Consider the following 25739-nt stretch of genomic DNA (forward strand, 5'->3'; position numbering starts at 1 on the left):
ACGACCACAGCCGGCTATATAATTAATAAAGAAGATTTTGCACGGAGAAATCATTAGAAAAATGATTTGAACCCTCAGCCTTTAATGATCTTATTTTAAAAAAACAGTTTCAAAGTGAACGTTTTTTTTTTTTAATGAATTTGTGACAAACTTCGGTACTCAATGGAAACCGGAACCTTGTTATACCATCCGCAACAGATTCAGACATATTTTACAGACGGACCAGTCCACTTCCCGTTCAGTTGTCAACAGAGGATCACGCGTCCTTTCACAGCGCTACCTCTCACAGTTAAAATGGTAAAGTAGTTAGCGTGCGGTGGCTGCAAGTTATGTTTTGTCTGTAAAATAATAAATAACTCAAATAAATAAAACAGTGGTTTTAAAGTGTGACAGTGTCGCTTTGTGTGTTTCAGCCCAAGGCGCAGAAAGGAAAAGCCCCGGAGAAGGTTGTGCATCCGTTCAGCAGGAAAGCTGCCTACCTCGCCCGAGAAGAGCTGCGACTGGGGAAGAAAGAGAGGTGTGGAAATACACATATGTATATGGACATATACATGTATGTCAGGCAATACACGTGGGCGCTGTTGACTACTTTAAAACTGAATTGTAAAACTAGTATTAGCTGCACAATAATAAATATTAAATCGCTTACATACACCAACACAAGATCACTGCAATACTCCTATATTCCCACAGGTACTTAAAGTCGTACAGTATGTCTTTGGTGCTCAATAGTGAGTTCATTACGTGAATGATATGTAATGATATTTCTATTTCCCAATGGTATCACTACGATATTCCTGTAGGGACTTGATCCCTCTAGAATGTATGATAGGATTACTAGACACTAATAGACACTTTATAGCCATGGCTATAAATAATTTTTAATTAATTTTGATAATGAGAAATCAGAAGACAGCCATACAAATCTACTACTGTCCCTTGGAAATATTAAAGCAGAGTAACTAAACCCCAAACCCAAATCTGTGTAAAGCCTGACATCTGATGGTAAAAAGCATGCTACTGAAATGGCCATCTGCTTGCTGTTTCTTCTATTGCCTTCCTGTACTTGAATTATGCTTGACTTGACTTCCTTGGCATTGTCTGCCAGTTGCTGCTGTGGTACCTGAATTTCTCCAAGGGGATCAATAAAGTGCTATCTTATCTTATCTGCTATTGGCTGATCTTTGGTGCCAGGTGATAGGTGACATCATTTATTTTGTTTTAAAGGAAAAACACAGTTTTCATTCATACAACATGGCTAAAAGGAATTATCTCCTGAGAACATGCTAAAATATGAATTAAACAAACTACAACTAGTTACAACGTAACTATTCCCGAACAAAATAAAACTAAATACTAGCTAACAAATACTGAATGTCACAAACTCTCCTCAGAGAAAGTGCTATGGGTTTTGATGGCATGGCTTTAATTTCAGTGTTTTTTTTTATATATATACTTTAGGCAGAAGAATGAGAAAGCCACACGACTGAGCAGCATTGGTGAGTTGGTTCAAAATTAATCTTTTTTGTTTATTTGATATTTTACATGGCAAGTAGGTGGAAGTATGAAATTACCCTCCATTAAAACCTATCTCTCTGTCTCTCTCTCTCTCTGTCTCTCTTTCTTTCTTTCTTTCTACTTTTCTTTCTCTCTTTATATTCAGGTGAGAAACTGTTGTGGTTCCAGAAGCAGTTGGATCCTACAAAGACGGCGTACACAAAAGAAGATGCCTGTGACATCATTGAAAGGTCAAAAAAATTATTTGTGATTGTCACTAGTCGTTTTAGTTTTAATTTCAATTTTTGTGTTGCTTCTGTTCATTTTCAGACATACAAGTTCACGTTTCTATTTCTTAGAATTGTCTGTTTTTAGTGGTTAGTAAGTCTGGTTTTAGTATTTTATCATTAAGATTAATCTGCACATTGTTTGGAGAATTACATTATTGGCTTAATATTATGGATTTTGTGTTGGGACAAGTACCTTTAAATTTAGGAATAAAAAGAAATGAGGTAATGGTAAGCGTCCATGTAAACAAAGCCACTGACATGTATCAAAATCTCTCTTCTGTCCAAGTTGTCTTCAGTTTTCTATACCTAATAGAACGCACCATTTTGTGTTTCCATGCGTATGTTTAGGTACCTTCAAAGATTTGATTCCGAAGTTGAGCAGATTGAGTTGATGAATGGGATCAAGGGTCGGCAGGGTCGTCTCCATGGCGCCAGAGAGGCTGTCATCAAACAGACCGTAGAGCGAGAGCGAGCGGAGTATGAGAGCAATGGATTTGGTGAGTCCCTCTGTTATACACACACACACACACACACACACACACACACACACACACGCAAACAAAACTATTGAGAATGAGTCATGATGCCCTATGTTGTGTCTTCTTCACAGAGATCCCAGACATCATCAATGCAAAGCATCTGAAAACATTCAGGTTAGTGGATGGGAATTAAATCCTCTAGCTCAAACTGAAGTTTCAGTACAGTGTATTTGCAATAAGCAGAGGCCCTAACTATTCAGTTTCAAAGACTGCATATAGAATATGATCGTGCCGAGGACGAAATTCAAACACAAAGCTCTAGCCTGCTGAAACAGTCGTGACAGTCCCTGAGTCTTGTCATCTGTATCCTTTAGCTGCCTCCTCCATAAAGCACATTAAGAGGGATGAAAAAGGATCATTTTTTATTCTTGTCTTCCTTTCACAAAAATGCATTGGAGAGAAAGGATGCAAAGACTCAACGGCTTTACATAGTGAAAAGAGAGGATGAGAGTTTTGGATTCAAGTTGTGATTCAACTGTAGGATTAGCACATTGGACCAGTCAAAACCACATATATATGTGATACGTGATTTATTATTATTGTTTGCATTTATTTGCATTTTTGCACTGTCTCTATAGTTTTATATTCTGTACATTACCTTTATTTTTTATCTTATTACCTCTTCTCTTTATTATCTTCTGTACTTATTTTTCCCTGGTACTGTTCTGCCAGTTGCTGTTGTGGCACCCGAATTTCCCCAAGGGGATTAATAAAGTGATCTTATCTTAAATAAACTAATTCATTAACATGCTGTCTGATAACATGGGATGTTGTTTGGTGATTTTGCAGAGAATGGTCTGGCGATCTGAAGAAACTTCCAAACATTAAACTGCGAAAGGTGTCTAACAAAGGATTGGACAGAAAGAACGAAGAAGAGGAGAAAAATGAGGCAGGAGAGGATGATGAGGATGATGAAGATGACCAGGTGGACGATGCATTGCTGATGTCAGACTCAGATTGAGGCCTTGGCTCAATATCAAAGCCTCAGTCATCCATCCGGGACAGCAGCCTGTAGAACTGTGTTTTACCTGTGGAACTGAACAACATCAAATCAGGCCTAGAGCTGTATTTATAGACTTTTTTACGCTGTAAAAAAGTGTGTACATGTGTGTGTGCCTTCGTGCTTCAGTTGAAGCTTGCTGCTCTTCCAACATTGTCCAGAAGATGGCGACGAAACATCAGAGTCAACTGCAAGGACAGCTGAAAAATAAGCAATCTGCCCTTGTCGCTGTTTTATGTCCCATTGGTCAGTAACTTCACACAAGCATAGTGAGGGGATCTACATTCATTGTTTATTGCACAAACAAATTTGCATTGTATGTCACTTGAATACTCATTTCATCCAATCAGAAATAGAAAAAAGCTTGTGACATAGAAATTGAATGCTCTAATACTGTGGTGGATATAAGACAGAGAAAATTGGATTTTTTTGTGATGGGACAATGTTAACTGATAAAAAACCAAATTAAAACTGTAGAAAAGAGGTGTAAACAACTGTTGCCATTAGTAGACTTAATGGTCAATCACACACAGTGTGTCAGTCCAAATCAACAACCACAACCACTGTTAACTCTAATGTACAAAACACTGAAGATATGAATGGGAACCATCAAAGTGATAACATAAATTTATAAATATTGGTACCTGGCAGAGCAGGACCATAAAGCTGCATACTGTCAAGCAGAATGTTGTAACAACTGGGCTACTTGGGATTTGCTATTTTAGGAAAAATGTAGCACTGCCCCTATGACAATAAATTGCTTCAACTTTTTCAACACATTCAATTTTATAGATGTGTCAGACTGAGCTACAGATACTGCTTAAATAACTTTGTCTAAATAGTTTCTGATTATATCTGACTCTGGTGTCTGAGCACCTGATTGTCCAGAAGGAGAGTTGGTTAATAGCTAGTATCAGCATCCATAGGGTGTTCTCTCACATTTGACCCACTTAAGTGCAATTTCAGAAAATGCATACAGTAATAAAACAGCCTCACATTACCACGTAACTACAGCCTTTTCAAGTTGTCTTCCCTCTCTGATGGCTTCCTTTCCTCATCCTCTCCTCACCTGCTCTTTGTTTCACATTCTGTCTTGACCTTCTGTCCACTGCACCTCCACTTCTATCCCTCCTCCTCGTTACCATTCCTTTCATCACTGAAGGACTGGGTAGGTTGTTTCATTTTGAATCCATCCATTGTGTCTCACAAGATCAGTAATCACAGGAGACAAGAAGAAGCACACAACAAAACTGTCAACACCCAGTGAGTCTTCATCACACCCTACTCACACCGGCTTGTGGTCAGAAGTACTGCACTAGCTGCTGTGTGAGCAGGGTGTGATCTAGGACTGCGCTTATGTGAGGGGGAGGAGAGTCAGACGGGGTTTTGTGCAGGTGCCACAGCAGCCTCCACTGACAGGTCAGAGTCCGTCTGCGCCTCTGGAGCTGCGACAGGGGCGGAGCTAATGGGAACTTCCACGGTTTCGTGCTTGCCGTTGATCAGGGCGGTGGGCCGGGCCTGGGAGGGGCGCGGGCCTTTCTCGGGGCAGTTCTGCACGGTGATGATGCGGTTGAAGGCCTTGAGGCGGCGCCACAGCTGCAGGTAGACTTTACACTGGATGTACATGAAGATGAGGCCGCCTGTGAAGCCTATGGCCACCACGATCAACTTGGTCCAGAACGGCCACTCCAGGACACCTGAGGGTGCACACACACACACACACACATGAAGAGGGGTTGTGGGTCAACCTGCTGGATGTGTCAGGGACCAAGATGGCTAGTGTGAACAGAGCTGTGCTTACCCTGTGGCGAATAGTACTTCAGAAGAGAAACTCTCCACAATTCGTCTGAAATCAAGAGTAAGTGTAGTTTCTCTTTATTTCTATGATCTCTGTAGAAACGTATTCTACGCTATTATGTATGATAATACATATATATATTAATATTTATTAATATATATATATAAAATGTTCCTACCATGCTGCATCTATGTTTTTGTCTCTACCCTTAGGTCCTACATTATGAGGAAGACAATATGAATACACCACCATCACAGCACAATACACCACACTGTTAAGTGAAAACCAAAACAATATATTAATGAAAGTAGCTGTTGCAGGGAGAGTGAATTCAAAGCAGTGAGGGGTCAATTTGCAGTAAATGTGCAAATATGCAACAGACTCAAACAGACTCAAACAAATTGTGGCAACAGTTGGCATCAGACTGTATGTGTCCATCAACAGCTATAATGTGTCCTGTCAAAGTGTCTTTCAGCAAGACACTGAACTTCTACCTGTTCATTCAAAGAAAGCTGCTCAGGATAAGAGCCTCAGCTAAATGCTTAAATTGCTTAAATTCCCTAAATTGCATCAGTTTTTTTTATGTATGCAGCATTATTATATGGTACATACAACTCAATATCTTGTGTTTTATAATGTAAATGGCATAGTAGTTTTACATCAAAGCTAATGCAGTTTGTTGCCTCATTTAAACAGGAACTTCCATTAATTCTCAGATATATTTGGTGAGATTAAACATGTTTACAGGCATCAATATTATTATTATACTGGCAACCATGTATCAAATACAGCTGAATTTGGCTTCCATAGTTCCATAGTCCTCATGAATATGTGTCTAAAGGCAATGTCTTTAGACACTGAGGAATGGTATAGGACACATACACACACATGCACGCACACTTTTCACTAGTGTCACTAGATTGAGCGAATGCAAGAGTACGATGGCTGAGTACACAGGATATGCTACTGTACGTCTTGTCTTGAAAGTCACATAACCAGTTAGGCAGGCATAGAGATCAGCCTGTGAACAGGCAAGTTGCCATGGATCACTACACTGAGCCATTCTGACCATCAGTGGTGTTTGACTATGGTACAATAATACAACACTCTACTGTACTTGCTCTGCTATGAATTTAGGTGGCAGAAATTGGATTAGTGTAGCTTAAAAATAAAATGCAATGACTTTGTATACTTTCACTTTTTTACAGTATAATGTTGCATATTAGAGTTCAAGCACAAATGCGTTAAAACTACATAATGGAAAATGAACTGGTTAGAAATGACCATTAAATGATAGAATAATTGGTCATTATTCAGTATATGAAAAGCTATAGATTCCTTTTCACCAATCACACATAGTCAAACATAAAGTTTCCAAAATTGCTCTGCATGGCACTGGTATGTGAGAGGGGAGGGAAGTGGGAAAGTACTGACCGTTCCTGCCAAGTCTGATCTCTTCCGCAGTTCTCTTGACCAGAACGTAGACTGACCACAACACACATACTATCGCTATCAGGTGAAACAACACTGAACAGAAGATCTTTCTCCTCTCACTCTTCGACATCTGTAGCTTCTCCCACTGGAAGACAGAGGGATGGAGAGGGGAGGGGAGGGGGAGTAAGAAACACGAGATAGACCCAAGGAGAGGAAAGAGGGGTGAAGGGAGAGAGAGAATTGGTGTTCATTATTCCATCCTGACACCTGTGTATGTTATCAATGTGTAGAAGTGTAGGTTTCATGCTTCTTTGCCAGGCCACCCCTCTGAGCAACAGTTGTGTGTGTGTGTGTGTGTGTGTGTGTGTGTGTGTGTGTGTACCTTGCGTAAGGGTTTGAGCTGTGTCTCCATGATGAAGTCAAATTTGCAGAGTTCACAGCAGCGCGTGTCTGAGGATTTGATCCACTGGTTGAGGCAGGCCTGGTGGACGAATCTTAGGCTACCTGTGCACCTACACGGCATTATCAGTGGGCACTCCTCATCCCCCTCACAGTGGCAGATCCTACACACACACACATACACACACACACATAGAGTACAAACATGCATCATGAAAAGTAAAACATATTGACAGATGTTCAGAGCGCACACACAAATACCCACTGACCTGCAGACCTCCACCTCCGAGTCCTCAGAGTAGAAGTGTGCTGTTCCACCATTAACGCTGCAGTGTTTCTGTGGGGTGGGCACGGCCATATCCCCGCCCCCCGACCCCTTTTCTTGGTAGCGCTTGGTGATAAGCTCCTCCCCCTCCTCTGCCAGTGAGGAGCTGCCTCGCGGGCTGCGTGACTTGTAGCCTCCGTATGTCTTCTCTGCGTCTCTGCCCTGCGACCCTTCTCTTGGCGAGCCGCCGCCTTCTCTCTTCGGCGAGCCCCTGCCGCTGCGCCGCTTCTTCAGGCCTCCCCCGTTCTCCAGCAGCGCCTGGTTCTCCTTCCCGTCATCCGAGCCCACGGACTGGAGCTCCATGACCTCTCCTTTGCCTTCCCCTCCCTTGACCCCATTGACCTCGTCCCTCTCACGGCTGCTTCCGCTGCGGCGGCGCCCCCCTCTGCGGGCTTTCTCCTTACTCCAGCTGCGGGCCTCACGCCACCCCTCCTCCTCTGAGGTGGAGTCTGACGGGGGAGCTGAGCCTCGCAGGCGCGGGGCGAGCTCCCTCCGAGTCTTGGGGGCCCGCTCCCTCTTCTCCCCCCTCTCGCTGCGGTCGCTGCTGGGGCTGCGGTCGCTGCGGTCGGTCTGCTCCTGTTTGGCGTTGGTGTCCACGCAGTCAAAGGCGGTGCAGCTGTCCCTCTTGCGGCGGTGCCGGCGCTTCACCTGCTTCTTCTGCTTCTTCTGGGTCTGGGCCGACGAACCCAGCGTTGTGCTGGTGACAGTCATCACGGCTGTGTGTGTGTGTTTGCTGTGTTTGTGCGAGTCAGAAACATCCTCGTCCAAACGTGTCAACTGGCCAGAACTGAGCACACAACCACATACACACACACACACACACACACACACACACAGAGATGGAGACATGGAAAAATGAGATGAAATGAGATGAAAAGACATGAAAGAGATGAGATAAACAAAACAAATGTGCTGAAACCTGATCGTATGCACTTTAACTGCCATTGGCCAGTATCTTCCCACAACTGTATGACACCATGGTGATAAGCCATATAGTGTCTCCAGTTGACAAGGTATCTAGGGATATGGGATGTTTTGAGTGTGGCAAGTGAGAAATGGAGATCCATGCACACACATAGACATACAGTACGCAAATCACAGGTGCCCTTCGTTGTAGCAAGGACTGCGTGGTCGTCCTGCGGTGAGTCACTCCAGCCCAGCCTTAAAGCCACAAGGGCCGATGATGACCAGACTACCAATGGATCTCATTCAAAAGGGCAGCCTTGAATTATTTTTCGCATTTCTGCAATCAACCATCTTACACACACACACACACTCACACATAAAAGCGTCACAGATACGGTGGGATGCTAGGGGAATACCACTGAATTTTATATGTTTTCCCACTGCTTGTCAATGGAACAGCTTTAAACTGTGCATGTCGACATCACAGATTAAAGTCTGGGTGCTCTGATGTCTAGCCTTACAAGAGATGTTCATGTTTACATATATTCAAGGAACTGTCCTAGACTACAGGAAAAGCAGGAGGGAATTCTTAATATGAGTAGTTTTCCTTCAGTGATTGCAGTCCAGTGCGAGGTAACTGTAATTCTGCACAATAGTCAGAGAAGGCAGCTGCCTCACCTGCAAATGTCTTGAGCAGACGGGGTGATCGATGTCCTTGAGGCTGTACCCAATCCCGTTGTAGAATTGCTGGCCTGCAACAACCAATGGACTCAATTTAGCTCTCATACTGCTATGCAAGTACAATGATCAATCATAACTCAGAAGCTTAAAATAAATCAATCATGAGCGATTGGTCCAAAATCAGAACATCTTTATACGCCTCAATTTTCAGATTATGACATGATAAGATTAAGTAATTAGACGGCTTATTATGTGAACATTTTGGGTTATCTTAAGCAGCGTTTAGTGTTACATGCGTCACAGAATGGAGGACTCAGAATACCTCAATAACTAGAATAAGATTTAATATTGATGTGCAAGTAAACAGCCAGCGACTAGTCAGAAGGGAGTTTATGAAAAAGGAGAGATCAACATCAGTGTGAATGCAACACAGGAGTGACTTGTAGCACTAGCACATACAGCACATCAGATTCTGCTTGGTTAGGCGATGCTACCATACAGTATGATCTGTGACCTTGCCATCATTGGCCCTTTAAGCTCTCTGACATTCAGTGGTTACCTTGGAGATGTTGCTGGATCGACTCCCTGACCGCCCAGGAGCCTTCCTCCCCTGCAGGGAGATGGAGCGAGGGAGAAGGAGAGAAGGAAAACCATCAGAGCGTGCCCAACAACACCAAGAAATATGATGCTTTAATGGCAGGCCAGCCGTATAGACAGAGGTGCTTTACCAACGCTTTCTCGGTGCGTACAACACACACACGCAACCTAATAGCTGACAATATAATGAAATGACATGACAGAACAAAATTTCACTGTTCAGCACACACACCTCCATAGAAACTAAGCATCAATCACAACATAAGAAGCCCAGGGGATCCGCTGTCACCACTCACATTTTGTCCCCAGATCTCAATATCGCTCACAGTAAACAGGCATAATTAGTCATTTTAGTAGCATCTATCTTTCTAAATGTGTTTTCGAACACTGACTTTAAATACTCCTATAGAGGAATGTGTACTAAAAAATGATGAAAAGTGATGGGTAAATTTTCACAAACCAGAACAAGCCGATTAAGCTGATGAAGTTATACTGAAACAGTACATCATGTAACATCATCACCAATATGTTACACAATATTCAGAGTTCTCTCAGACAGTCCTGTATTTGATTGGTTAAAATCCAGCGTCAAGAGTCATGCTCGGCCACGTGTCTCTATTACTTCATTCTGACCCGAGGTAAAGCCAACCAATCCTATTACCTAGTGGCCCTGCTGTGTGCAGGAGATGCTGCTCTGCAATGTGTCTCTATTTACAGCAACATTAAAGAGCTTTTGCTAGAACTTTCCAGAACACTGACTGAACTGTCTGAACTCAACCTTGACATTAACAATCAGGCATTGACATCAGTGCCTCATGCAGGATCTTACAAGTTTCAGCTATTGGTAGACAGCCTGTGTAGGAGTTACCAAATATTAAGTCGCATTGTAATATGGCCGCTAAGATGTTCTGGTAAGCCACCAAATGAAACCTCAAATCTGTTTTTCTAGGTACTGGAAACATGTATTGAGGCTGTTACACTATGCATCATATTTCCTCTTTCCTTTACTCTTTCCTTCCTTACTTTCTGTTTTAAACCCCAAAATAAATGTAGGCATCCAGGCTGAGCCTATACTTTAACTGCAGGGATTTGTCCACATATTGTACAATAACTGAACAGCTATGCATTTCCACTGAGCATGCCGTTCTCTTGGAAGACATTAGTCACATGGATACCCAAGAATAAAGTTCATAAGAATAAGTTCAATAGTTTCTTGGCCCTAAATCCTGTCACTTTAACTCTCTTAGCAGTTGCCTGAACAGAGAAACAGAGCAAGAAGAAGGCTTAACACTCATTATGTTATGGCTGGAGGGATGTGACAAAGCTATGCAGTCTTCACCACAGTTAGAAACTTCCAGCTCTTTTTTAAAGAAAAATGTAGACCTATGCTGGTGTGTGATAGCAAGATGAAATCTTAGCTAGAAGAATGGTCTTTTCTCTCCTGTCCTTCCCAGATCAACTTCCCACACGTCATTTCCTGACCACCTTCACCTGTCCTGTACCCGCTGCCTCACAGCTGACGGCACTGGCAGCCAGGTGCACTATGGGATTAAACACTTTTTGTCCCAGACACAGACTTCTAACCTCAGCTGGCTCACTATGGATATGTGCTGGATATGTGCTATGTGTGAAAATTTGCCACCAACAAACACACAAACACTTTCTGGGTCATGACTTTGGTCAACAGCAACTAGCAGATTTAGACGACCTGCCAGCTGCCTGGTGTTGGAGTGAGTAAATCCATCCAGTGGGCATACTGTTGTACGTTCGCAAAAGTGGACAATAAAGCGAGACATAAATTAGAGTCGAGAGATATATGGCAACATAGCACATTCCCAGTATTCATAGAGCAGCAGCACAGGAGAATGAGACTTCCAGGGAAAAAGCAAACATCTATTAAAATCCTCCACAGTTCTGATTCCCCTCCTTGATTGAATTCAATATGATGCTAACATGGTGTCCCACATTCATCCATTATGGATGGCCACCAGTGCTAGCAAATTATTGTCATTGGGTAAAAAATGTGAAAGAAATGAAAATTCGTTATCTAGTCCACCCTCCTTTTTGTCCTTTCAAAAAGGATCAAAAATAGTCTTTAGTACATGCCCCCTTGCAAGTAACACATAAAAGTAAGTACACTCATATAAAAAGGTTTTATAAAAAATCATATAAGGTCTGCCTTCTCTGATTTGTTAGGCATTTATATATATGATACCTGTAAGTTTAATAGTATGAAAGTGGCTGCTTTCATAGTATGTAAGTTACAAGTTCTATATAACTTGTACAATTTATGGTAGATTTTTGAAATATTCCACTGGAATGGGTGGGTGTCTTAGAAATTACTTGCTATGAAAGTGGCCACTTGCATGTAGTAATGAACATACATATTTTTCATACTTGACATATGAAAGACAGAACAGAACACACAAGCTCAAACCCACACACAGGCACGCCTGTGTGCACGCTCTGTGCAAATGAGTGCAATAAATAAGAGACTCTTTCACAATTAGAATGCAGCATCATCTAAGCTGATCAAGGGATTTGCTGATAGCCAGTTTTAAATCAGTAGTCCTCTGTCCAGTCAAAGCAAACACCTTGCAGCCTCTTACAGTGTTCCAGCACATGGACACACGTACTGCAGCCACGTTAATTGTGGTCTAAGGCGTGTGTGTAATGTTTCAGCAGCCTAACCTAACAAAACAACACAAAGACACAGATGATCAAGTCATCATGAATCATGAAATGTATAACTACCTGCCAGTAAATCACACACAGCATTTATATGACAACAACAGCTGGAATGTAGAGAATAGCATATAGTTTTTTGCATCACTACTCCAAGCTTCCACAACATGATTAAAAAATAACATGCTTGTTTCAGAGGAAAATGTTTTTCTTTGTGTTTGCAGTGTGTTTGTGCACAAGAAGCCAACTGCTATGCACGTATAGTCTGGTTTTGTCTAGGTATGTGCAGGAGTTTTTATGCTTTTGAATTTGCATTTCTGAGAAAGACACAGATGTTTGGGGAGCGAACAGGCAACCTGTTAAGAAAGTATATTTGTAACTGATCATTTGAACTTGGCTTAGTACGACTTCTTAAATATACACAAATATGATGGTTACAGGACTGTGTAGTAAGTGTAGTAGAATACAAAAACACCTGCTGTATTCACATACATGAGCCAATTTTCCAATTTCAGGCTTAAACTTGAAAAGTTTTAAAGTTATGAAATCTTAGATTTATGAAAACAAGAAGAACATACCATATCTACAGTACTTCACTGGTTCCCTCTTAATCCCTGTCATGGAATAATATAGGAATCAGTTGTCATGCACCTAAGCGTTAATAGGGAGAAATGTCCCGAGAAATGTCCCACAATAAATTTCATCTCCTCCACCAGTGCAATGAACCTGTAGTAACGTCCAATGTTCACAAGAGTAAAAGCCTGAAAAGGTCTATGCTACAACAAAGCACTTCCAAATTGTCCAAAACAGCGTCAACGAGGCGCAGCACACAGTGCATACTTGCAACTCTCAAAGACAATTGGCATTTCCAGACAGAGCAAGAAGTGTGACAAACAAACATCCTTGCTGGATCCATAAACAACAGAAACCAGAATTTTGTCATTGCAAAGATGGCTCTCCTAAAAAGTGAAGACTGGTACAACACACAGCTCCCTCCTGCTGGAGCGACATACAGGCCTAAACTTACAGCTCAGCCAGCGCCTGCCTCTCCCTGCCGTGTCTCTTAAAGCATAAAGCAATGCAGTATGCAAATACTGTGCCAGGAAAACATTCTGCTGTCACTCACCTGTCCCCCGTCGCTCTGCCGAGGCTCTGACAGAGTGATGGAGATGTGCAGCGGAGTGTTCAGTGAGTCTATGTGTGGACATGTGCAAGTTTCTGCAGAAGGGATTAAGTGATGTACCATGGGCTATATTTTGGTTCTGTACTCTGGCGTGGGATCAAAGTTAGACACCTACAGCCACATTTAGACAGCCAACCATAAAGCTGCAGTTGTTGCGTTGATGTTTGGTCACAATATCTTCGATATCCTCAATTTTAACTATCCAATCCATATCATTTTAAATGATGGAGATGTACACATAGATTCCTTAACAGTGGCTTCTGCAGACAGAAGACAGGGCGACAGTTTTTGCATAGTTCACGTCAATCATAATTTATGCAGTTATGACTGTTGTGCTTTAAAATGTACACACTGTAGGAGTTTTAAAACCTTTCACAGCTTTGAGACACTTTAACAATGCACGTTTAGCTTTACACACTGTGAAATATTTCTATTTAAAACAATAAGATGTAAATTCTCCAATATCATGCTTTACCATTGCTATGCTTGGAAGTTTGGAAGACTAGAAAAAAATAAATCCTTCAAACAAACCAGGTTGTATCCAAACTATTAAATAAGACCTGCTTCATTTATTATGCTCGTTTGGTATTTTTGCTCAATCAAAAACGGGCGGTCTACTTTTTTAGATTATGGAGAGGAGCAAGAAGTACACAGAAAACTGTACTAAAATAAGACGCATGTACAGCCAGGTGGAAGAAGTACTCAAATCCTTTACTTAAGTAAAAGTAGAAATGTCTACTATGTCTATGTATTCACAATGAAATGTGCTTAAGTAACAAATGTAAAATCATTCATTCTTAAGTATGGCCTCCCAGTTGTGTGATGTAGACTGTTGGTCTATTTTCTGTGCATTAATCTGTGAAGGTTATTCCAAAGTATTTGATGGTTCACTTCCTCTTTCAGTTGGGTGACTTGATAATGTACGTATCACATTTTACAAACGTATCCTACATTTTATATGCAAAGCCTTATCCTGTAAAGTAACTAGTAACTTAATGTGTCAGAGTGTAGTGGAGTAAAAAGTGCAATATTTCTATTTGAGATCTAGTGGAGTAAAGTTATGAAGTCTCATTAAATGGAAATACTCAAGTAAAGTAGAGGTAGCTCAAAATTCTACTTAAGTACTTGAGTAAATGTACTTAGTTACTTTCCACCACTGTGTACAGTAAGCATGCAAGTAGTATCTCAGGCACACTGACGCTGTGCATTATTGCTAGCAAATCTACTAAATTAATAAAGTATTATTCATTTGTCTAGATGGCTTATTATACAGCAGATTATTAATTACAGATAGTGATGTAATCAAACAGATCTATTACACAAGAAGCTGTATTTACTCATTCTGTGTGAAACATGGAGTCTCTGGCCCAGTATTAACATCAAACATTAGATGCTTTAGATCAGAGTCCAACTGGACTCTAGGTTTGGACTGGATGATGATTATGATGGACTGGGCACAGAATGAAACGCCAAGACTCCAAGATGCTTGGGACTGCTGCATTGGCAATGAATGGGTGACTGACTTTGACATTGAAATAAAAAATATTTGGTGTTGTATTTGGCCAAAATGAGGGATAGGAGCTATACAATATTCATTCACCTATCCCCAAACAGGCATCATAGAGACTGTTTAAGTTTCTGTTTCCAACTTTGCCAACTGATGGAGCTATGAATCTGTATACCAACAATAAAAAAGGAACAACATCAATTCTTCTTGTTTGTTTCTGGCAAATGTTCACTAATACAAACTGACATAGAGCACAGTGAAAGCCATAAGCGTGCTGAAGCTGTATTATTTTCCTAAGCGCCCAACTCCTGGAGACACGTGCAGCATTTCCACGCTGACCTCGGTTTGGTCCATCCTGTATTTCCCTCACATCCTTCCTGCTGTCACCATAGAGAAACACTTACCACACTTGAAACACACACGCCTTACAGCTGTGTGCTGTGAGGCTCTACAAGCACATGGGGCAGAGAGGACCGAACCCCAAGGGAAGGAACAGTGATAAAAGGCTGGTGATTGTGTGAGTGAGAGGAGGAGGTGGGGAAAGACAGAAAAAGAGAGAAAACAGACACATGGATAAATAGACACAGAGAGAGGAAACATTGAGAGGCAGAATGGAGGGGTGCGTGTGTGTGTGTGTGTGTGTATGTGTGTGTGTGTATGTGTGTGTGTGGGGTGCAAAAGATGCACACGCTTTTACAGAAAGATGAGACTTGGAGAATGTCAGGTTTACATTCCACCACACACACTTGTCTCACATGGGTATTGGTGAAAGGCTGCCAGCTGATAATGGAGGGCGACACTGCCAGTGTAGATCAGGTCGGGATTAGGCTACAGGCATGCATGCACTCATGTACGCACCTCACACACACACATCTAAGCAAGTCACGAAACACACACACGTGCACCCCCCCACCCCCTCCACCACCAAGATCAATGTTCAAGAGCCGATCAGGTGACTTCTAGGCTACTTCTTCTTCTGGCAAAAGAAAAAGTTCTCTGGAATCTTAAATCTCTGTAATCTAGTCAATTTAACAGTAGTTTTTTTTCCTACACACACACACACACACACACACACACACACAAAAAGAATCAACCTTCACAGCCTTCTCTGATACTTCCAAGTGCAGAGATTAGAGTTTAGGGGTCAGGGTCTCACCTCGTTCTTGTCTTTGGAGCGAGGGGCACTCTTGCCGTTGCTGGCCGTCTCCCGGACTGGAACCACAGATATTTGTTGTATCGGCATGCTGCTGTCTCCAAGCGATGCTCCGCTGTTGTTACTCCCACAGCATTCCCAGCGCGCCGCACCTGCCTGTCCTCACAGCCGCGTCCCAGTGTGTGATCCGCTGTCCCATCCGCGACCCCGCGCTCAGAGGAAATAAGATGGAGCTCCGGGATTGTTCCTCCTCTGTTATCGGTCCAATCCGTATCATCAAGAGGGGAGAAGGAGCGGAGATGGAACAGGATCGGGTCACCGTGGTAACAGGAAGACGGCTCTGGAGATGGTGGGGTGTGAGGTCGTCATGACGACTGGGAAACTACTCAACAACGCCCCCCCCCCCACCCCTCCTCCTCCTCCTCCCACAGAGAAAGAGAGAGAGAGAGAGGGAAAGAGAGAGAGAGAGAGAGAGAGAGAGAGAGAGAGAGAGAGTTGAAATGAAGCAGAGCGGTAAACAGGCAGCCGGGGGCATCCAGGTGAAAACTGTAGTGTGTGTGTGTGTGTGTGTAGTGTCTGTCTTGGAGGGGCGGAGCCTGGCTTGTCGTGCTTGCTGGGAAATAAGCATACGGTCCATGAGGATTAGGGCTTAAACTAACCTCAATCCCCTCCTCTGACTAGTGTTATTGCTAATAAGATTACACATCTTGTGTACACGCACTGCACACACACACGCAACACACACTCACTCACACACACACGCTCGCACATACACATACACAGGCAAGGTCTACCCCATTGGTCCTGTCGTTAATCACCTGACGGGGGACTCCCTGATGAGAAACAGATTGTTGATGGAGGCCATTCCTGCCATCATCTTTAATAAATAAAGGCACATTTCTGTCATAACACAATCACATCAGTGTGTGCATGCGTGTGTGGTGTAATCCTATTTCAAATTGTCTCAGGTGGTGGGGATTATGATTGACATAACTGGGAAATGGGTGACTTAGAGCGGTCACTAAATACCAATGGCCTACTGAGGTGGGGAAGCAAAAATATGTTAGGCAATGAGATAAAAATCCCGGGTCACATGCACAGGGGGGCGAGTCTCTCCTGTCCTGTTTACACCAGGAGACTAAAGTGTCGCTTTCAGATGACATTTTTTAAATTTTTTTTTATAGAGACTCAAGTCAGGCATGAATGCTATTTCATGCATGCAGGTCTGACTGACAAACCTGTCTGACTGACAGCGTCATAGCTGAAAATAAAGAGCTTCGTCTTTAACATTTATCATTCCTCTCTCAAAAGACACCGAGGATGAGAGTTCAAAAGCAGCTTTTACCTTGAACATTCATCCACTGCAAGAACAGGGAAGCAAGTTTATGCTGAAGGGATGAGAGATTGTATTTTGTGACTCAGATGGTGTAGTGTATAGCCGTCAGTTACAGCGCCATCTGAAGATCACAGACGTCCTTGTATAAACTATCTTGTCTGTCCAGAACAATCTACAGCAGGGCCGGTTTTAGCCTGCTATATTAGGGTGGGCTGGTAGAAATAATCGGTGGGCAACTTGGGTGGTAGGTAGCCCAGAGGTTAGAGAAGCAGACTAGTAGTCCGAAGGTTGCCGGTTCGAATCCCTGGCCAGATGGCACAAAAATCTGGCAAAATGACAGCTGGCAACTGGAGGGTTGTCAGAGTCAAGATCAGATGCAAGCTCCTGCCATCGTGCCTTCAGGCTTCTCCAGCTTGTGTTTGTGTATGGGGTGTTTGGATGGGTTAAATGCAGAAGATTAATTTCCCCATGGGGATTAATAAAGTAGTATTTTATTCTATTCTAATTTATAAAGAACAATTTGAAGCAGGGAAATTGGGAGGTAGTGAAGCAGCATTTCTAAGTTTGCTGCTACCCTATGATTTGAGTCAGTGGAGGGCAGATTGATTTTCCTAGAAGTGGAAGTTGTAAATACTGAATTGAGAGTACACTGAGGAGTTTAAGGAGATGGTAAACACATTTATGTAATCAGATTTTAAATATCTAATTGTTAAATGGGTGAAAATTAATTTTAACCATATTTTACCCATATTTGACAGCACCCCCAGTTGTTGACTATACTCACATGGTAGCTGAGGTCAAGAGCTCTCTATAACAGTTGGTCCCATGTCTGTAACCCCTTTTGTTGCTGAATTATAAGCCTTCAAATATGCACCGAGGTCAAGGTTCAAAGTTTCAGTATTTCAAAGCAGGAGCCATGTAGAATCTTCATACTGACATATGTTACTCTCCAGGTCGAGACCTTTCCAATGATGTATTTGGTTTAGCTCTACGACAAAGAAACAAAAAGCTTCATTATATATATTGGGCCTTCAAAGTGCTCTGTGAAACTAGGCCTGGGACCGCTTGTGTCCCTGAAATGAGAAAATTAAAACTTTGTCGTAAGGTATTTGTTATTGATTTCTCATGGGCCAAGATCACCAAATTCCTCTTTCTTTCATTTCCCTTCATCGAATAAATTTGAGTTGATGCAAATGGACTGCTGATGGAAATTCGCTATAGCTAAATCTGGTGCAAAGCATCTCCTCTCTCTGAGATTACTGTTTTTGTACATGATCCCTTACTTATATTACTTATATATATATATATGTATATATATATACATATATATATATATATTATTTTATTTCATTTATTTATTTCATTATCTATTTTATTCTATTAACTAATATTGTTATTCACATTATTTTTTGTTAATTTCATTCCTTAACATTGTCTTTCATAATTGTAATTGTGCTTTGGCAACACATGTCAAATGTCATGCCTATAAAGCCTATTGAATTGAATTGAATTGAATTGAGAGAGAGAGAGAGAGAGAGAGAGAGAGAGAGAGGGAGAGAGAGAGAGAGAGCAGCGGTGGTCGAGCGAGCTAGAGAGTGAATGAAGAGAGGGAGCGGTGGTAGTGAGAAAGCCGGTGAATCAGAGAAATAAAACGTTATTTTCTGATTGTTTCACAGCGGTTACGTTCTAAAGCACAAATAAACACGCCCACACCCCCGCACACCCCGCACACCCCGCACAACCCTGCGGGAAGTGCCGCAACGCCTGATTCCATATGATTTGGTGTGAATAGGCCACACTGTGCAGCGGACGGGTCTGCTTCAGAGCTCTGTGTGTTTGTGCCTGAACACGACGAGAAGGGGGGTGGGCAGTGGGCGACTTTGGAGGCGGGCTGTAGGCTGCCCACCCAATCAGAAGTTAGAAAGGGTACTGATATTTTCTGTGCTATTTTTCCATTGGATGAACAAAAAAAAAAATGTTTTCTTAACTTTTGATTGGGTGGGCAAGACACAGTTTGAGTGGGCTGAGCCCACCCCTGCCCATGGCTACCACCGGCCGTCAGTTGTCCAGGTGTGTAGTCCTGATGGGTTCCATGTTATTTACTCTTTACCATGAAACACTCAGATTAGGAAGTGACACTGTGCTTTATTTAGAACACCACAGTCCTCAGTAAAGACCATGTTAGTAGACAGTAAACCCTCTATAAGTTGAGCTCGGTCTGTCCTTATCATCTGTTTTCTACTCTGATGAAGAAAACTGCTTTCTCGACTCCGCCTGATCTTCATCTCCATACCAACCGGGTTTTCCTGACAACTCTGACAAGAATCTACGTTCTACTTTCTACAGTGTGGTCAAAATGTTCTGAAACAGAATGAATATCTGTGACAGTTATCAAAAAAAACAATATTGCTGCTGTCATGGAAACCCCACATAACTGCAGTTTTGTCGTCACCTGGACTGAACGTTTACCTGTTCATTCACGTGTTGAATGAGTTCCACGATCCCATGGGTGTCAAAGCCCCATTGCATACATACAGGGACGACAAAGGGGCAATAAGCCTTCATTTCTTGATTCCTGAGTGAACGTACTTTGTTCAGATATGTGGTGTTTGTCCAAAACCAGCGGTATTCTTCCATATGTGTAGTGGTGATGAGACAAACAGCTCGTTAGGAAGGGCCCTGTATTCATCAAGCATTGAGTTGAACTGCTGAAAGAAGAAGCAGTGATCATATGCCCCCCCCCCCCCCCCCACACACACACACACACACACACACACACAAACACACACGTTGATACATTACAATTTAACCACAGTGGAAAGGGGGAAGTTGGCATGTACTTTTTCTGTGGTCTCTGTTTGAATATGCGTACTATTCTGTCTACAGTTAGGATATGCAAGCTTCAGACAGAAATTATCTAGAAGTTATTCATGATGGGTGCAGGTTTCAGCACACAGACAAATGGATTCGTTTTACAGCCGCAGGAGGCCGGTCACATCCCAGAAAGCTGAACTAGTATTTGAGAGTTTTCCTCTTTGCTACTTTCAGACTTTCTGTTTCCCAGTCTTGACGTGATGTGTGCTTGACTATGCGCACTAATTTAAACCTTCTCAAACATTGATAGTTACTAAAGCAAATACAACGCCTGATAGTGATCATATATCCAGTAATCATTGATACGTTTTTCCAGGGGTCATGACGTGTCTTTCATTACTGTTACACACACACACGCACATGCACACACAAACACACACATAGGGCCCATTAATAATTAGGGTTAACATGAGCTCACTTGAACTTGAGAGGGGATGTCTAAGTCAGCTATTCACAGTTCTTGTGAGAGAGAGAGAGAGAGAGACAGAGAGAGAGAGAGAGAGAGAGAGAGAGAGAGAGAGAGAGAGAGAGAGAATGCAGATGCTGGAGACCCATGTGTCAGACCACATGGAGCATTGGTTTCCACTTGATCTCACACCCCCCCCCCCCCCCCCCCCACACACACACACACACACACACATGTGCCTCCTCTTCCTGTAAAGTCTCCTCAGAGGCACTTTGAGATGGATGGTCAACAGCTACACAGTCCTAAAACACTCTGGGTAAGTGTTCGTCCTTTTTTTGATTCAGGATGTCATCGGATGTCACGGCAACTTTGAAAAGTACCGTTTTTTAGTACAGTTGTTTTACACACAAACTGGCAACAAAATTGTGGTAACCTAATTCTCAGCATCCTTCAACATTGTATTGTTGAAATTGTGTGCGTGTGTGTGTGTGTGGGTGTAGATGGCATCTCCGTTTACCGAGCTGGAGGTGTTGACGATCATGTTCTCTCTCCTGGTTTTCGCCCTCTTCACACTTACTGGAATGCTCAATGAGAGATGTGCACACTCACAGGGTAAGACACACACACACACACACACACACACACACACACACACACACAGACAAACACAGTCAATATGTAATCATTTCCCCTTTATTCAATGTGCTAATTTGTCTGTTTTTCTATCACAACAAACAATCTTCTCCCATTACCTACGAATACAATGAGCCCAAAAAAAGCGCCGCTCCTGTTGTGCGGCGTAAACGCACCTTCCTCCCTCACTGTGAGACAAACTGAATACAGAGGGAGAAAAGCAAGGTGACTGACATGCCAATTACTTTGTGATTCCTCCTCTCAGAGACCCACAGACAAACACAGACCAAGGAGCTGGTTATCGTCTGAGTCCGGGCAGAAAGTTGTCACAGCCGGGTGTCATGAAGAAGAAAGGCAAACTTGTGGAAACTACAGCTGATTGGCCCCATTCTGTCTCACCTTCTGTTTGGTGCCTTCAGAGCGCTTGTCAGCCAAAGCCTCGGTGACTTGTGTGTGTGTGTGTTACGCAGTTATCAGCTCAAAGTCCGAAACGTGACCTCTGGACATTCACCTGCTGGGAAAGGGAAGACTGTAACGAGCTGAAAGTTTAGTAGACTGTTCAAGTGTGTGTATGTAGGTGTGTTTGTGTGTGCGTCTGTGTGTACTTTGTTATAGGATGACGCATTGTTGGCAACCAGGGTGAAGCAAAGAGGAGTGGCCTAGTACACTGTATAATTCAATAAAACCCCTGCTTCAACAAACTGTGCCACGACGCTGTCTCAAGCCTTTCCAAGTCCTCTGTGAGTGTGTGTGTGTGTATGTGTGAGGATACATGCAGCCACCTTATTTCGATCCTGGGGTCTGCAATTAGCTGCCGTGATTCGACAACACACACACTGGTAAGTTCCAATTTCTATAAAACCTTGGGTTTCTCTTTTCCTTAATTTAGTACTCTCTTTGCTTTCCTCCTTCTCTCAATATGTCTATTTCACTTCCCCATTTGGCTCAACAAGAAAGAAGTTTTTATCTTGGAGTCAGTTTTGATGTGATGTGAATCTAAAGCTTTGGAGAGGTTTTTCTTAAATCTAGGTCAGGACCAAAAGGTGGTGTGGCAGGATTAGAGCGAGTCCTCAAATTATTCTGGAGAAATTGGAGGGTTCAGTCTCTCAGATGAGGGGTCAACAGCTGAAGCTGGTGTGAATTGGCAATTCTCTAGTAGCGAGAAAAGCATGTGAGTCACAGGCCAACTCATTTTGGCCGTTATGAATCTATCAACCTTGCAGTGATAATATAAAACTGGATGGTGTAACCTAATAAATGATACCAAAGTTGCTATTTTTTATTAGAAAAATCATTAGAATTGTAGTTTTTCCAACAGTTAAAGGCTCATCCAGTCTGGATACTGGTTCATGCTGTGGTACAGTGTTGATTCAATATTGAGGCCAGTAGGTCAGGTAGCTTTGTTTTCAGCAATAATATCTGAGAAATAGGGCACATTCTTTACTTCACATAATGCTTTATTTATGGTAAAATGTATCATTATTCAGTCACATATATATTTGTCCCCACTATAATTCCAGTATAGCTCCTGATGTTATTTTACCACAGCTCAGTGTTTTCTCATACAACTGTTCATATGATATCTTACAAAATGTTCTGCACCCTTCATTCATACTCTAACTACATTACGGCCAGCTGCATAACCTAACAAACAAACATAACAAAATTAGGGTGCATTCTAACTATGATAACAAATTTGATATGAGATCAGGCTGCACAGCTATGCCACGTCTACACAGTGTATCAGGCTGAATAAAGATAGTGAGATAATAATGTAAATAAAACAGACAAATTCCCCTGAACCTTGTAATACTGCAGCAACTGAGTCTCCTGTGTATAAAATGCTTTCAAAGATACTACCAAAAGACAGAACACGCACAACCCATTACCACACACACACACACACACACACACACACGCTATCTCACCTCTGAGTAAGCCCTGTTACAGTGAAGGTCACGACAGCTGGCTGAAGCTACTCGTAAATACAAGCATTTTGTAATAAGATGTGACATGGCGCTGGGTCAGCTGAGGAGACTCTCAGAAAGACTTGTATGCTTTCTTTTAGACAAGACAGAAACAGAAATTAACAGCATTGCACAAGGACCATGGTGAATGGGTCATTATATATACTATGGGAGCAGCTAAATGGAAAGAACACCTTTGGAAAAACCCCAGAGCCGACACGTGGCATGAACATTTTATGTCGTTGTTTAGGGCCACAACCACTGAGAAGAGCCACATCATGGGAGTTGTGTTATTATTCATGGTGGGAGTATTTTGGAGGTTATGGTTGGAGTGTTTTGAGGCCACAAAAACAATCTTGTTCAGGGCCACCGAAAGCCGACGGCCGGATCTGGAAAAACCTCTCCAAACAGTATAACCAGTTACATGGTCATAGGGCCCCCTGGTGGCAAGAAGCACACCACTGCACCTGAAAAACAATTCTGGCTTGACTGATCTCCAGATAGGACTTGGTCTATCTCCTGCTCAGAGGGAAATTCATTGTGCTGTATGTAAAATGGAGAATATAAATGGGTCATATGGAGTTTAAATTTTTCTTATCTCATGTAAGCCTACTGTGGGTCAAATATATTACAAATGAAGTACAATGGTAGAGTAAACTTTACCTTATTGGTGTGTTTCTGTTTTCTGTCATCTGTTGTTTTGATGTGGAAATGTTGTGTTCTCTGTGTATGATTGTACTTATTATTTTGTGTTTTGTGTTGGTTTGTGTTGTGCAGTTGTTTAGATGGAACTGCCGTTCTCTTCTTTTGAGTTAACCTTCATCATCATTGCCTTCGTCATCTTCTCCCTCTTCGGCTTGGCTTCAATCTGCGTCCAACCAGACCCAACCCAGCCAGGTAAAAACCCTCCTCCACAATCAGATACACACATATATAAGTATCAGCATTTTGATCCTGCATGTGTGTTATATTTCAGAAAAAGGGTCGCAACGGACATTTAAGAAAAAACAGAGAGTGATCATCAAGCAAGCTGGACAGAGACCATAAATAATAGTTAGGTTTTTATATGTACAGCGGAGTATTCACAAATAAAGCGACTCAAACTCAGCTTGAATCTTTTCTTGTCATGTTGTGTTGCAGCAATTTCTTCAACACTGGGTTTTCCTAATAAAAACAAGGCAACAATAAACATCTCGTACCCCATGAATGATGCAGTCACCCTTTGGGCCAATCAGTGGCATAAAGTTTCAAGTTATGTAACAATGCAAATACATTGTGGGGTTATTTGCATTTTCTAGTAGTCTTTTATTTTTGGTATTTGTGGTGCCGCATATTGGTTGATTGTATAAATGATACAGTCTGTGGGCCTTGGGCCAATCAGTAAATAAATGAAAAACTCTTATGCAAACTTGAAATGGTGTAAAACCTAATATGGCATACACTGATGGTCCTGGAGGAAAATTTCTAAAGCAAGGATCGCTAAATGCACCATACATACATACATACATGGACTGAACGATTCCCCCGATTTCATGGACAAAAACTATTCTAAGATACGAGTGACCAAGAGCCAGAAAGATGCACAGTTCAAGACAGGGTCAGACATAGTGATTTGGGGGTCCAAGGCAATGCCAACATTCACGTTTTTCAATCCATCCTTTCTATACATTACCTTCAAGCTGGGGCTGAGCTTGGAGGCAGTGGTAATATTACTAGCAGCAACACTAAGAACAGTTGTTTCTTCTGTCTTTGGGGTAGGTTCTCTTGCAGCAAATTTCTTTACATCTCTTGGCAAGAAAAATAAGCTCAAAGTCAAGAAGCAATATTGCATTAGACGTCATGGGGAATAGGCCACTACCACTATAGCCTGACTGAGTGGGGGGGGGGGGGGAGGGGTAGCCATGACTCAAGATTGAAATGTTTTTATTGTTACAAAAAGAGATGTGTTTTTCAGTAAATCCGTTTCTTTTAAACTGATGAAAAATACGTTTATATTAGTTTTATTCTTGTGTTTTGTGGGACCCTCTGGCTGCTGGGGCCTCAGGTAGTCGCCTACCTTTGCCTAATGGTAAGACCGCTCCTGATTCAAGAACAAACCACAGCAAGGTTGTGTGTGAGTATGAGTTTGTGTGTGTGTGTGTGTGTGCGCCTGTGTCCACTGAAGCCACTGTGTCTGGGTTAAGATTTGTAACAAACTAAGTGACTTTTGGCCCTAAAACCCTTGCAGGGCGACGTCCTGGGGTTAGAAGTTGCTCCCTGTTGAGTTTGCCCCCTAACCCCTTAGCCCTCCGTCACCCCTCCGCAGTCAGCCGTCTAGCGGCCGACACGGGGGGCACAAAAGGCGCCGCTAAACTGCAAACTCAAGCTAAAGAATGAAGATTAAGTTAATCAACTGCAGCAAGAGATTCTATCTTCATCTGCACAGGACTGCAGGAGAAAAACGCCCGGCTCATTTGTGCTGCGATTCACCTTGTGTGATGTGTGCTGATGGGCTGTGTGTGTATTGGGTGTGCGCTGGTGTTCATGTGT

General features: G+C 42.4%; 2 protein-coding genes and 2 long non-coding RNA genes across 4 annotated transcripts; 3 read left to right on the forward strand and 1 right to left on the reverse strand.

Annotated features, from left to right (window-relative positions):
* Positions 1–230: 230 nt before the first annotated feature.
* On the forward strand, positions 231–4105 carry tma16 (translation machinery associated 16 homolog). The gene is made up of 7 exons (XM_071923400.2): positions 231–297; positions 414–517; positions 1462–1499; positions 1664–1748; positions 2136–2284; positions 2398–2440; positions 3116–4105. The coding sequence occupies exons 1-7, from the start codon at positions 295–297 to the stop codon at positions 3285–3287; spliced, it is 594 nt and encodes a 197-aa protein (XP_071779501.1). The 5' UTR covers positions 231–294; the 3' UTR covers positions 3288–4105.
* Positions 4106–4697: 592 nt separating this feature from the next.
* marchf1 (membrane-associated ring finger (C3HC4) 1) lies at positions 4698–16115 on the reverse strand. The gene is made up of 6 exons (XM_071923379.2): positions 15998–16115; positions 9429–9479; positions 8867–8940; positions 6941–7121; positions 6559–6703; positions 4698–5023 (listed from the first exon to the last, which is right to left on the reverse strand). The coding sequence occupies exons 1-6, from the start codon at positions 16082–16084 to the stop codon at positions 4701–4703; spliced, it is 861 nt and encodes a 286-aa protein (XP_071779480.1). The 5' UTR covers positions 16085–16115; the 3' UTR covers positions 4698–4700.
* Positions 16116–20845: 4730 nt separating this feature from the next.
* LOC139930288 (uncharacterized) lies at positions 20846–22076 on the forward strand. Its single transcript, XR_011785457.2, has 3 exons — positions 20846–20926; positions 21111–21222; positions 21509–22076. It is a non-coding gene; the product is annotated as an uncharacterized LOC139930288 (long non-coding RNA).
* A 1912-nt stretch (positions 22077–23988) lies between these two features.
* On the forward strand, positions 23989–24317 carry LOC144538501 (uncharacterized). Its single transcript, XR_013504299.1, has 2 exons — positions 23989–24107; positions 24187–24317. It is a non-coding gene; the product is annotated as an uncharacterized LOC144538501 (long non-coding RNA).
* The last annotated feature ends 1422 nt before the right edge of the window (positions 24318–25739 follow it).

The sequence above is a fragment of the Centroberyx gerrardi genome, chromosome 3 (genome assembly GCF_048128805.1).
Source record: "Centroberyx gerrardi isolate f3 chromosome 3, fCenGer3.hap1.cur.20231027, whole genome shotgun sequence".
Taxonomy (NCBI): Eukaryota; Metazoa; Chordata; class Actinopteri; order Beryciformes; family Berycidae; genus Centroberyx; species Centroberyx gerrardi.

What these genes read in the sequence shown, in the direction of transcription:
- marchf1 (XM_071923379.2), bottom strand. Translation starts at nt 16,084, where the DNA reads ATGCCGATACAACAAATATCTGTGGTTCCAGTCCGGGAGACGGCCAGC. An exon ending in TCTGCTCAAGACATTTGCAG is followed by an intron (nt 7,122 to 8,866) that starts GTGAGGCAGCTG and finishes GTGTGTGTGTAG; the next exon opens with GATCTGCCACTGTGAGGGGG. An exon ending in GATCAGACTTGGCAGGAACG is followed by an intron (nt 5,024 to 6,558) that starts GTCAGTACTTTC and finishes GTGCACCCTCAG; the next exon opens with GTGTCCTGGAGTGGCCGTTC.
- tma16 (XM_071923400.2), top strand. An exon ending in CACACGACTGAGCAGCATTG is followed by an intron (nt 1,500 to 1,663) that starts GTGAGTTGGTTC and finishes CTTTATATTCAG; the next exon opens with GTGAGAAACTGTTGTGGTTC. An exon ending in GCCTGTGACATCATTGAAAG is followed by an intron (nt 1,749 to 2,135) that starts GTCAAAAAAATT and finishes GCGTATGTTTAG; the next exon opens with GTACCTTCAAAGATTTGATT.